The sequence below is a fragment of the Caenorhabditis remanei genome, chromosome III, assembly GCF_010183535.1.
Source record: "Caenorhabditis remanei strain PX506 chromosome III, whole genome shotgun sequence".
NCBI lineage: Eukaryota > Metazoa > Nematoda > Chromadorea > Rhabditida > Rhabditidae > Caenorhabditis > Caenorhabditis remanei.
In genome coordinates, this window is record NC_071330.1 from 8,723,131 (window position 1) to 8,735,274 (window position 12,144).

A 12,144-nucleotide genomic window follows, 5' to 3' on the forward strand; every position below is an offset into this window, starting at 1 on the left:
GGCGTAGTTTTCGATTAAAGTATTCAAATTTTGCTAAGAAACCCGGAAATTGGAGTTTCGAAGAAGTTCATCTCAGAGAACTAAGAGGAATTCCATGAGAAGCTCTGCAAAGAAAAGACAAAAACGAATGCAATTTCCCACCAGCCTTCGCCCCGCCCTTTCTCGGAACCTATAAATAACGGATGAACAGTTGACCTTCACCTTCTATAAACCTATCGTTTTCGAGTTTTCTTTATCAAATCAGAGATATTATTTTCAGAATCAGTTACTCGCTCCTCGTGTTTAAATCGGCGAGTCGCTGTTCCAAATGTTCTCGACCAGAGGGGTACTCCTTTTGCTGTCCTTGATGGCTGCCGTAGCGGCATTCGGGCTTTTTTCAAGACCGGCTCCAATCACTCGAGATACTATCCGACCACCACGTGCCAAACACGGATCGCTCAAATTATGCCCACCAGGTCATTTGTCTCAACCCAATACTATATTTATATCGAAAATTACAGGAGGTGCTTCATTCCTCGACGCATTCAATCTGATCTGCCCAATGCGACGACGCCGTAGGAGTGTATCAGAAAACTACAATGATGGTGGTGGTAGTCTTCTGGGCAGAACAATGAACATGTGCTGTGAGACTGGTTGTGAATTCACCGACATCTTTGCCATCTGCAACCCATTCGGATGAAACTTTCCCTGTTATTTCCCTCTTCGCCTGAGCTCTAAATAAAAACGTCTTTTCTTAAACTTCTATCATCCATCTCCTACCACCATGCGCCAGCTCGATACCCTAAACCCCGTCTTGTGTGTAAATTTCGCTCATGCTTGTTGGGTCTAGATCTCATAAATGTTTCGTTAACAAAAACAAAGTGTTGAATTTGCAGAATTGTGATGAATGTGACTATAACATATAATTCAATTATAACATTTATCGCAATGCGATATAACAATGAAGTTATAAAAGTTAGACTTCTTGTTGGACTGGTGGCTCGTAGTCGTCTGGACGATCAACCTTCTCACCGTCGGCTCCAACAGTCATAGATTCTCCGTGCAAGTCGTGGAGTCTTCCTAGGTCGATCTTCGGTCTCTTGATGATCTTGACCTTACGGATGTACACTTCCTGGAGTGGGTAAAGCTTGGAGCAGGTCTTCTCAATGTCCTTTCCAATAGAGTCTGGGATGAGTTTGCTAACGACCTCTTTAAGGTCACATCCAGTCACCTGAAAGCAATACTGATGTACACATAACAAAAATATGTAACATACCTCTTTCTCGATGCAAGAGATCATCTCTGAACGGATCTTGCGGATCTTGGAAGTCTTGGTGTAAGAAGTCTTCTTAACTTGGTTGGCGGACTTCTTGGTGAAGGCGATAACGAAAACACGGAGGGTGTATCCATCGGTAGTCTTGACGGCGGTGTTAGCCTCGATAAGAGTGTGCCACTTCTTGACGATGGAGCACAACTTGTCGTGAGTCATCGACATAGCGTGGAAGTTAGTGAGAACGTTCTTTCCTTGGACATCCTCAGCAATGAGCTTGAACTTTCTGAAGTCGGCTTCAGAGTTGTTCAAATCTCCGAGGGAGACCTCAAACACACGCCCCTTAAGTCCCTCAGAAGCGATCTTGGTTCCTTGGGTTCTGTTGATGAGGGTCTTTCCGACCTAAAATAGAAACATCATTAAATACTTAGTAGATAACTAAATCTTACTTGACGGGTGTTGAACATGTTTGGGGCCTTGATGTCATACCATTCCTTGCGGGAGAATGGGTCCACGGCCTTCTTCTTACCTCCCTTCTTTCCCATCTTGTTATTATTCTTTCCGACCGCCATGATTGAAGCGGATTGATACCAAGCTGTTTCTGAAACGAAAATTATAAATCCGTTCCTGGGAAATGCCGGCAAATAAAGACTTCAGTGAAGTTAGCTCAAAATGAGCAATGGCGAAAAAGAATTTGTGATACATTGAACGTTTCAAAAAGTAAAAATTACTGAAAAAATTGTTAGACTCGGTAAAAACGAAAGGAAAAAGTGGAAGAAGTCCTAAAATATTTGCAAAAGTTTAGTTGCGTCGCAAGTGTATGCCATACACTCCGCTTGACGCTCCACAATGTCGTTTACCGTAGTCCCGGCGCGTGAGGAGGCATCTTCTCAAACAGACTCTCGTTTTCGTCCGTTCCTGCGCACATTCTAGTCGCGGTCTCAGATTTTTTTGAGAAAATAATCTGAAAGACGAATCGGTCATATTTCCCACTGTGTCCGAAGCTAGAGCTTTACAAAGAATGCACAGTCAATTAAAAATTATAGGCCAAAGCTTGCAGTCAGCTCTAGGCGTTCAACCGAAAAGTTCAAAATTTGTCAAGTTAGCTACGTTGTTTCTTCGATCCCAATCAGTTTACATCATTCATTGTTCATCTCTCGCAGCCAAAAACCCGTATAGAACGAATATTATGTTCGAAAACTATCCTGGCGGATAGAAAATCGATAAAAACTCGATTGCAATGCATTCTTTTTGGCGCCGCCGTTCTTCTATCTTCCCGCTCACCGGGTTTCCGCCAGATATTTAGTCTTCGATTAAACAAAGTGTGTTTTGAGTATTTTCTTATTTTCAGTGTAAATATGACTAGTCATCTAGACGACGAAGGCCTTCACCCAATGGTCTCAACTCTTCTCGGAGGAGGAATTTTCCCATCACCGCCTCCCAGAACATACGATCGGGAACGAATGATGGAGCTGAGATCCACGAAAGCAAGTATGACGAGGCCTGAAAACCTCTCAGAAGATTATAATGGGTTAGTGTCGCACGAAAGGTTGACATAGAGTTGAAATTACAGCGAAGATGGAAAGTTCTCGCCTTTGAAATGGCTTGAGCACCGATGGGAAATTGAAGGAATCAAAAATCGTCCAATGTCGAAAAAAATTGATTCGTTATGCGCTGGCGCTGATGAGAATACGGGTCTTTCTCCACAACGGAGAGCATTTAGTAGTGGTTGCAAAGCTCCAACTGACGATAAAGGAAGAGACGGTATTCGACAGTCTTATAAAAATCCTGTGACGCTTCAAATTACAGGTGAATACGAAAGATTGGGAGGTCATGGTAAGAACTGGAGAAACGGTAGCACTGGTGGCGCCGATAAGTTCGCATCAAGAGGGACCTACTTCAAAACGTCATTCGTAAGTTATTTTGCCTAGAATCTAGTGGTAAACTATTCATTTAAGCAAAAGGGTGGACAAGTGGATCGTGGAGGAGTTCGCGGCACAGAATGGAAGAAGGATGCAACTCGAGGAACGAAATTCGGATCTCGAAGGTATCGACAGATATTTCAGCATCATCCGTAACTTCTACTTGCAGAGAGGATCGTATGAATAGTGTAAGCGGAAGTGAGAAATTGCCTGAATGGGCTGAAGGACCAACTACCATGGATGATATGATTGAACTGCGCGGGTTCGATGAACCGAAAAGTAACACAGTATTGAACTATAAAATTGAAACGCAGTGTTTTCAGAGGGTAAAAACAAGAAGAATCCAAAAGAAACGAAAGAGAAGGAAGGTAAACCTGAAGCTCCTGAGTGCGGTGGCTCTCGTCCTTCTTCGGCTGGATTGAAAGTTGTTGAGCCGTTCGACGATCCAGCCATCGCATATTCCTCATCTGGGGGCGGTGCGCTCCCTGCAACAGATCATGAGCTGGCTGCTCTTCTTGGTTGCCTTGACCTCCAAAAAGCATCACGCAAAACTGATGGTGATGACATGGCATTCAATCACAAAAGTGAGGACTCTGCAGCTGGAACTAGTCGTCTCAGTCGGTTCTTTGGGAAGAAGAGCAAGTCACCTGAAATTGATGCTATGCTCGCATCCGTCGGTGTCGGCAACGATGAAAACGTGGCTAATCCAATGTTGGCTAAATTATTCGGTCATAGCGGTGGAGATAACAACGCTTCATCTTCTGGACTAGGTGACATGAAAGGAGGGATGAGACTCGAAGATTTGGAGAAGGGTATGGACACAAAAGAATCGTCGAAGGTCAGCCCACTACAGGATCCATCTCAACAAGCTCAGTTATTGCACCACTTGCAAAAAGTAGCTAAACAGCAAGCCGAATCCGGCCAACATTTGCAGCATCATAGGCAGCCTACACCGCCAAATGGAGGTCCAATACATCCTCATCAAATGCATCATCCCATGGTTCATCCGGGAATGCCGATTGTAGCTGATCCAGCCCTTCTTGCTAGTTTTGCCCAAAACCCTCTTGTCCTGAACGCCTATGTTGAAAATCAACTTCAAGAAGCAACGAATGCCGCGATTCGAGCTAACAATGGGCAACAACTTCCAGCACAACTTCGTAAGTTTCAAGGAATGGTTAGATATTTATCGTTTTGTTATTTTTCAGATGAGCAACTTCGGATCGCATCTATGCGCAACAAAGCCTTCTTGCAATCTCAAACGATCACATTTGTCGGTCTTCAACAGCAGCACCAAACTCTACAGCATCAACACCAGCAGCATCAGCACTTGCAACAGCAAAAAGGGCGTACACCTGCCATGATTCCTGCTTCGGTGCAACGCCAGCTTCAAAAGAGTACATCAAATGCAGACCAGAAGAAGGAAAAAACTAGCAGCCAGAGTCCTCCAGAGAGTGCACAAGATACTTCTGACCCCCAAAATCATGTCGATGCCGCCAATCAGTTGAAAAAGCTTCACATGCAGCAGAACTATGCCAACATGGTACAGGCGATGAACTCGGGTGTTGGCTGGCAACGAGGCAACGGTGCTGTCAATGGGCAACAACAGCAACTCCCACCGAATGTACAAATGCTTATGGCTCAGCACCAACAAGCCCAGATGCATCACCTTAAAATTATGCTTTCTCGGGCTCAACAACAACAGATGCTTATGGCAAAACTTCAACATATGCAACAGCAACAAGCACAGGTTTTTCTAAACAGCAAAGTTCTTAACGGGTACCTTGGTTTTCAGATGGCGAGCTTACAAGAGAGGCAAGGATCAAACCATAGTCATCTCCAGCAACAAGCTATGCCGTCAGAGCTTTCGCAGGCAAGTTCAAAAGACTAGAATTAAATGAAAACTTTTTTGTACAGGTCGGACCTATTCAAACGCCTTTGGAAAAGCTGCTGGCATCCGTTGGAGTACAGGGCTCCCAGTTCACTGGTAAACAAATTTGTGATTGGTTTCCTTCTTTATATCACATTTCCAGGATCAGGAGACCGTATCCCAACATCAGCTCGCCCAATGTCTCTTGAAGATCTTGAAAAGCAGTTAACGGCGGCCGGTCAAAAGTAGAGTGCTTTCTATTGGTTTCCCACTTCATAATAGCGGTGTTCTTTTTTTTTCATACCCTTTCACATATATTCAAACATGTTTATCGCTTACCATTCTCCAAGCGGGTACAAATAGTCATGTATTCGTATTGTTTTTCTTTTCTCTTGTTCATGTAATCCTATCCTTTTTGGCTCCCTTTCCCCTCATGTTCCATCTAAGTTTCGCTTTACCACCGTTATTTTCTTCAAATTTTTGTGTGAGGATTTCTCCAAAATTGAGGAAAACAGCGGGGTGACCCACTGTTATATGATAGTTCCAACGTAATTGGTTTATCCTATAATGGTTTCCATTGTTCCTCCCCATAATAAGTTTGTTCTCCTTTTTTATTTTTCATTTTTTCTAATGATGTTCCACTTTTTTGTTATATTGACGCATCTTCAACGTGTTTTTATTGATCCCCCGCTGCTCGAGTAGTACTCGATTGGTTGTAAAGCGAATTCTTTTGATTCCAACTATGGTTTCAGAGATCCCTATTTCTCTACGATTTCACTTCTTCCCCCCCACCTCCTATAAGCCCAGCCTTTTGAGTTGTCAAAGGTGAACATAACGTTCACTCCTTCCTTATCTTCCTGTAAGCTGGTTTTTCACTTGTTTTTCTCTCCCCTTACACCCACCACGCCCAATTTCCGTTTCTGCGAAAAGGTTGTACAAAAACTCTTTCGTAGAAACTATCGAACGTCCCAGTGAGTGGATATCATGAGAGTCTCTCGAAAATCGAGCAGTTTTATAAGGGTACACTCATTTTCATTTCCATCTCTTTTCCCATCTCGAATGAATGTTCCCGGAATTTCTTCTGTACAATCTAGCACACGAATATTCAGGTTCACTATTCACATACGCCTTACGATGATCTACGAAATAGTTTTCTGATAGTGTTTTTTGGATGTTTCTAGTTTTTGTCTTCGGGGCTTGATTTACTCTAACTAAGATGAGCTCAGTTTTCGGAGAAATTAAATGTTAGAATAACAAACGTTTTGAAAATTAGATAGACACGGCAAGTTCATCATCTCAGGTTTTGTTTCGATTCTAAACAAGTACAAACACCAACTTGCGAAATCTTGGCCCGGATTCTAAAAAGTACAAAAAAATTTTACCCAAACAACCTTTACTTTTTCAAAATTATATGTACATTCAACTTTTTATCGAAATTTGAAAGCATAGTCGAAAATTCGACTGTTTTGCAGAAAAATTCAAATTTTAACTGAAACTTGGGGCGACCGGGCCGGCCCAGGACGGTAGAAAATTTGTTTCTATTTTAATTTTTTTAATGTTCAAAATGATTTAAGTGTCAGAAAACTTCAGCAAACTCGAAAGTACCATTAGAACATCAGTGTTGTACTTTCTCATCGAATCCGATTAAGAACAAAAAGGAGGGAGACGATTCCTAACTGCGTCCTACTTCATTTCTACAGTCTCTAGTTCACGTTTGACCTCATGTCTCCTCAATTGGAATATAACAGCATAGAACTTAACTCGATACGGAACATACATATTGATTATGTTTTGTTTATTATGATTTTTGTTTGTTTTCATATCTTTGTTTTTCAATAACATCATTATGATCTTATTTGAACTGAATCTAAAAGATTGTTTCTCGAATTGAAGTTAATTATGGACTCTTCCTAAAGTAACCAAAAAATGAAAGTTTTATCAAATTATCAACTTGCCCTCTTCCAAACTCTCTTCGTTTTCTGTCACTTTTGGTGCGATTTGATGATAACACAAAATAAAAGAGTGTTCAGAATTGAGACACGCAGACATTCAGACGACAGTTCTCTCTCCATTCCTAATTCTACATACCATCATCCAGAATAATGTACAAGAATGACACTTCTCCAGTCTTTTTTCCCCTTTCACACGTTTTATTCGATAAGTTTATGACTATCAATGATGTTCATTGAATTGTCTAGGAATGTTTCTTTTGTTAAGTTTAAGAAAGGAATAAGAAACATTTAGACATACAATCGTGTGAAAGTTTCCTTTTTAACTAGCACAAGAGATTTCTAGATCATATCATATAGCTTTCCAATATATGTCCAAAACGTTCATTCTGCATTTCTGAATTGTAACCTCTAGATTGAAAGATGAAGTTCAAGTGAACATTTCGACTGAACCAAACATTTGTAGGACATATTCAGATATATTCAAGTAGTTGAAATCTGGAGAGTTGTCACGTTGGAACTTCTTTTATGTATTGTCTCCATTCCATTCAAATACTCATTTCAATGCCAATCAAGTGCTTATCAAATTCTCACTCAATAAAACTTTTGCTGAAAAAAGAGATTCTTTCCAATTTCCCAACTCAAAAAAGGTGTCGTTTTGTAGTGATGTCGAAATCACACGATCCAATTTAAAAAATTTCTATCGATAAAGGTTCTAAAAAGAAATAGGAACATTAGAAACCAGAAAAAAACGGAAAGCGAAGAGAATTGATTCTTATCAAATTTGTCATTTTCTCTCTCTTTTTTCTGATTGGAAACATAGAAATACAAGTGAAAGTGTCAAGTGATTTTTCTCATTATTTAGTATTCTTTTCTTCTTTTTCTTTTTTCCCCGTTCTATTTCAATTCTCTTTCAACAGAAAACTGTTGCAGTCCATCAAATGAGGTCATTCCTTCTGTTATTGACATTATGTCAATTAGCTTTTTCTTGTACTCTCTGTCATTTCCGAACTCCTCCAAGACCAAGACCATTGGATCAGTACAAGCTTCCAAAAATCGGCGCCAAACAATTCGATTTGGAGAAAATGCCGAAACTCTGTAATTCTGCTAAACAATTGCCAGTGGAACCAGAGTGTCAGGCCCAGTTTGAAAAAATATTTTGTTCTGCTGATAAGTTGACAGGTTAGTGTTGAATTGTTCATATCACTGAGAAACGAAGGATCTAATCGGAATTAGATTGACTCATCTTGTTAATCTTGATCCTAGCAATGACTGATCATTGAGGATTCGTTTTTATATAAAGAAAATTATGAAAAAAAAAACTTTTTTCAGATACGTTTCGAGGGTGTCCGACAAACGTGAATAAATCATTGAGCGAACAGGAGCAATGCTCTCAGTGTGCTTATCAGAAAGCTAATAACGGTTGGGTTCTCAGATGTAAGTTAGAAAATAGGGGGCCATAGAATAATACCAATATCACAGGGTTCGATTCACTTGGAAAACCGGCAGCTGGTATCACTGAAGGGAACTATTATTGGCTTGGAGACTATGAACTATGTGCTGCTCTTGCAACGTGAGACAAACTCGAATCAATGAAAAAATTCATTAATTTAGGGAAGGATCATTTAATGGCCAATACTGTCGAATTGAAATGGAAGTTCCAGATGCAGGAGTAGAGTCCGGATGTCCACAGACTGATCCGTTGTCTATTATTCTCGGAGTTTGCTTCCCTTCGGCGTGTTCTGTTTCCGATCTGGCGAAAGTTTCAGCATGTTAGTTTTCTTTTAATTTGAAAATTATAATACTACCGAGATAGGACAGAACCTAAAAATTAAAACACCAAACTAATAAACAAAACAAATCAACGAAACGATTGATTTTTTGTGATCATACAAGTTTAAAAATATTGTTATCATGAAACTGAAAAGGTATTCTTTCAGTGTACCTTCCCTACAACTTGAAAGTCGAATGTGAATCAGAAAGCCGTTGGTCTCTTGTCACAATCTTCTTATTCGTTCTATTCGGTATTTGGATAATTCCACAAGCAGTTGCTACAGTTCAACCATCTCTAAATGACTCAATTCTCAGTTGTTTCTCAATTCCTGAAAATGCGAAAAGAACGTTGTCGACGAGAAGAGAGACTCCTTATCTTCATGTTGTTCATGGTCTCGAATTCCTCTTATTCTTCTCAATCGTTTGTGGAATGGTCTACAATTTCATGCTTCCTTACATTGGTAACACATTTCTTTATTGCATTTTCAGATTACTAAATGTTGTGATTTTTCAGAGAATGTGGCCTTTTCATTCGAAGGAGTGACTTCATTATCAATGCATATTGTCAATAATTATTCTTTCCAAGTCGATGGTCTTCTTGCTCTTTCAGCATTCTACACAACGTACATGTTGTTTGGAAATATTCCAACAATCAGAGCAGCACTAGATGCAGTTTGTCAAAGAATCGCCAGGTTTGTTCATACATTTTTCCAATTAAAAGAAATGAAGCACTAAAAATTTTCAATCAGTTAGAGTTCTAAAAATCCTTACAAATGTCGCTTTTTGCTAGTATAAAAATTTCAGATTCTGGCCAGCGTACATAGTGTGTGTTCTATTCATGTATGTAATTTTTCCTGGAGTTTCATCTGGTCCAATGTGGATTCACACGGATACAGTAAGCCGTTGTGAGAGTGGATGGTGGAAGAATATCATATTCATCAATAATTGGTTCAATGTAACTGACACTTGTGTCGATATTGGATATGTTATTTCAATGGAAGCGCAATACTTTTTACTACTTGTTATTCTTATTTTCTTGTCTTCGAAGTTCCCAATGTTGACTCAGGTAAAAAGTTTTTAAAGTTATTTAATTATAAGCTCTTTTTCAGATTTTCGCCTATTTGATGTTGTTTTCATCAATTGTTTTCTCATTCCTTCGTGCATATAAACTTTCTCTCCCACCTGCTCCAATTCTCAGTTTGGAACCAGAACCGTGAGATTTCGATATCAAATGGAAATAAAAAGTTCTCAAATAATTACAGATTAGAGAAGACATATGCCCTTTTCGACCAGTTAATGCTCAGTTTGTTCGCGAGAAGTAGCAATTATTGTTTGGGATTCGTATTCGGCATTGGGTGTGCCACTGCTTCAGAGGATCTCCGAAAAATGGGTTTGAGATATGTTAGTTTTTTGAGTCAGAATATTTTTTTAGACTACAATTCAGTTGAGTTTCTGATTCTGAGACTCGCTGTAAATTCTGTTATTGATACATCTTTCTTTTCAGTTCAATCACAAACTCCTTGCCGTTGCCTGCATCGTGTGTGCTGCATTGACACTGTTTGGAGCCTTCCCGTATTCAGCATGGGCTTGGTCTGACAACAATACACTCTGGAATGCATTATATGCAGCTTTTCATAGACCACTATGGGCATTTTCTCTTCTTTCGTTCGTTTATCTCTGTCATCATGGAGCATTCAGTGAGTTGCAGTATCTCTTCTCAATCAATAAAATACTTCTATTTTCAGAATGGTTGAATGCTCTTTTGGAATGGCGTGTATTCACACCTCTTTCAAAAGTGACATGGATCGCTTTAGTCGTTGCTGAACCAATCATTCTCTACTTCTTCTCATCCCTCAATAAGCCAGCTTATGCAACTCATTGGAGTACGGTAGGTCTCCTTTTCTTTGATTTTCGGCATTTCGTCAGAAGAATACTCGGTGAATTATTGATGAAAAGAAACGGAGAAAGAGAGAAGAGAAGTAGATTGATGTGTGATTGGCATGACACTCTTTCCGCCAAAATAGACACTCTTGTTTATTCATGCGATGCTTCCTGAACGGCGAGAGAAAGAGCGATGCAAACTTTAAATGTGCCAACATTCGAGAGTTTTATAGGAAATTATATTCATAGTTTTCGAATAAGGGTAGTTTGAGGTTCCTTGTTTCTATAAGGATAATAGTTTTCTAGCAAATCACACAGTAGAATTTTCTAAAGTTTACAGTCATGAAGTCCGAGCTACATCGAAAATATGTGTTAACCACGTTCAGAAATCTGGTAACTCAATAACAATGTTTTCGTAGTTCCTACTAAGTTCTGAACCCTTTCTGAGTCTATGATCGGAGGGCAAATTCTCTAATTTTGAAACATTTGAATTGAGAGAAGGATACTTTTAGCTTCTCAGGTACTGTTGATTTAGAAGCTTCGAATCTGAATAAATGTGATTTCTGTATTACTTTCTAAAAGAGTCAACAGCCCCTATTCATTTTTTAATATAAAATTACAATCCCTTTCCCAGATTTTTCGTTCTGTCTCAATTAAAAAAGAAAAGTGAAAATAGAGAAGTAGGCTGCAGGTGTGTATCTTTGAATGACAAATCAACAATCTCAAATGACCCGCGAAATGTACTCTCTTTCTGACACCTCCCTTTCCCTTTTCGTCCATTTAACACAGGTGTTCATTCCTCTTTTTTCAGATGTACACCGCCATTTCGGCAGCTCTTCTGGCTTACTTCATCGCAATGTTCTTAGATGTTTTCGTGACGAGACCAGTCAGATTTTTGATTTATCCAGAACAGAGACATCGATACGCCCAGGCACATACACAGGAACAACAAGCAAATTGAGTAGGCAGAGATTATTTAAAAAAAGGAAACCGATATGGATAACGGGTCGAATATAGTTGCTTTTCGTCGTTTGATATGTGATTTGAGCTTGTGATTCGTATTCAGTTGTGATATATTTGTGTAGAAGTACTGTCAGAGTATAAAAATAATGGATTTCAAAAAACTTGATTGGACTGTAGGGCACGGCCTCCAGCGGAGGCCTCTCAATGCACTGCGCACAGTACTTTGCAGGAGGCCGTGTAGGGATCAATTTTCAGACTCAGATGTTTTCACCTCGAGTTACTGTAGGCACAGTAACCAAAAACCTCAGTTGCAATTATCAGACCGCGAACGGATTTGGAAGAGTTATCAATGATAGACTTAACAATTGAAATCTCTACTATCAAGTTCATAGAGTTCACTAGAATAATATTGTCAACCCCTCAATCATATACCAATAGAAGGGCGTTTCCCTCATTTCAGTTTTTTACATCTATTGACCTTGTCACCACCTCAATTTCTCATAAAAAGTTGTTGCAAAAAGAGGAGAGAGGAATATAAAA

At 39.7% G+C, this 12,144-nt stretch overlaps 5 protein-coding genes across 5 annotated transcripts; 4 read left to right on the forward strand and 1 right to left on the reverse strand.

The window, feature by feature from the left end:
* Positions 1 to 307: 307 nt before the first annotated feature.
* On the forward strand, positions 308 to 679 carry GCK72_010090 (uncharacterized protein; the record flags this gene model as incomplete). Its single annotated transcript, XM_053727684.1, has 2 exons — positions 308 to 455; positions 501 to 679. The coding sequence occupies 2 exons, from the start codon at positions 308 to 310 to the stop codon at positions 677 to 679; spliced, it is 327 nt and encodes a 108-aa protein (XP_053587261.1).
* A 276-nt stretch (positions 680 to 955) lies between these two features.
* GCK72_010091 (uncharacterized protein) lies at positions 956 to 1,821 on the reverse strand (the record flags this gene model as incomplete). The annotated part of the gene is made up of 3 exons (XM_053727685.1): positions 956 to 1,210; positions 1,256 to 1,651; positions 1,699 to 1,821. The coding sequence occupies 3 exons, from the start codon at positions 1,819 to 1,821 to the stop codon at positions 956 to 958; spliced, it is 774 nt and encodes a 257-aa protein (XP_053587262.1).
* A 786-nt stretch (positions 1,822 to 2,607) lies between these two features.
* Positions 2,608 to 5,287, forward strand: GCK72_010092 (uncharacterized protein; the record flags this gene model as incomplete). The annotated part of the gene is made up of 10 exons (XM_053727686.1): positions 2,608 to 2,780; positions 2,823 to 3,013; positions 3,059 to 3,162; positions 3,208 to 3,296; positions 3,341 to 3,450; positions 3,495 to 4,328; positions 4,377 to 4,918; positions 4,964 to 5,041; positions 5,086 to 5,155; positions 5,202 to 5,287. 10 exons carry the CDS (start codon positions 2,608 to 2,610, stop codon positions 5,285 to 5,287), a joined length of 2,277 nt encoding a protein of 758 aa, XP_053587263.1.
* A 2,641-nt stretch (positions 5,288 to 7,928) lies between these two features.
* GCK72_010093 (uncharacterized protein) lies at positions 7,929 to 8,564 on the forward strand (the record flags this gene model as incomplete). The annotated part of the gene is made up of 3 exons (XM_053727687.1): positions 7,929 to 8,169; positions 8,320 to 8,424; positions 8,470 to 8,564. The coding sequence occupies 3 exons, from the start codon at positions 7,929 to 7,931 to the stop codon at positions 8,562 to 8,564; spliced, it is 441 nt and encodes a 146-aa protein (XP_053587264.1).
* A 74-nt stretch (positions 8,565 to 8,638) lies between these two features.
* Positions 8,639 to 11,602, forward strand: GCK72_010094 (uncharacterized protein; the record flags this gene model as incomplete). Its single annotated transcript, XM_053727688.1, has 9 exons — positions 8,639 to 8,759; positions 8,928 to 9,221; positions 9,275 to 9,452; positions 9,565 to 9,826; positions 9,870 to 9,973; positions 10,023 to 10,161; positions 10,265 to 10,457; positions 10,506 to 10,648; positions 11,453 to 11,602. The coding sequence occupies 9 exons, from the start codon at positions 8,639 to 8,641 to the stop codon at positions 11,600 to 11,602; spliced, it is 1,584 nt and encodes a 527-aa protein (XP_053587265.1).
* Between the last annotated feature and the right edge of the window lie 542 nt (positions 11,603 to 12,144).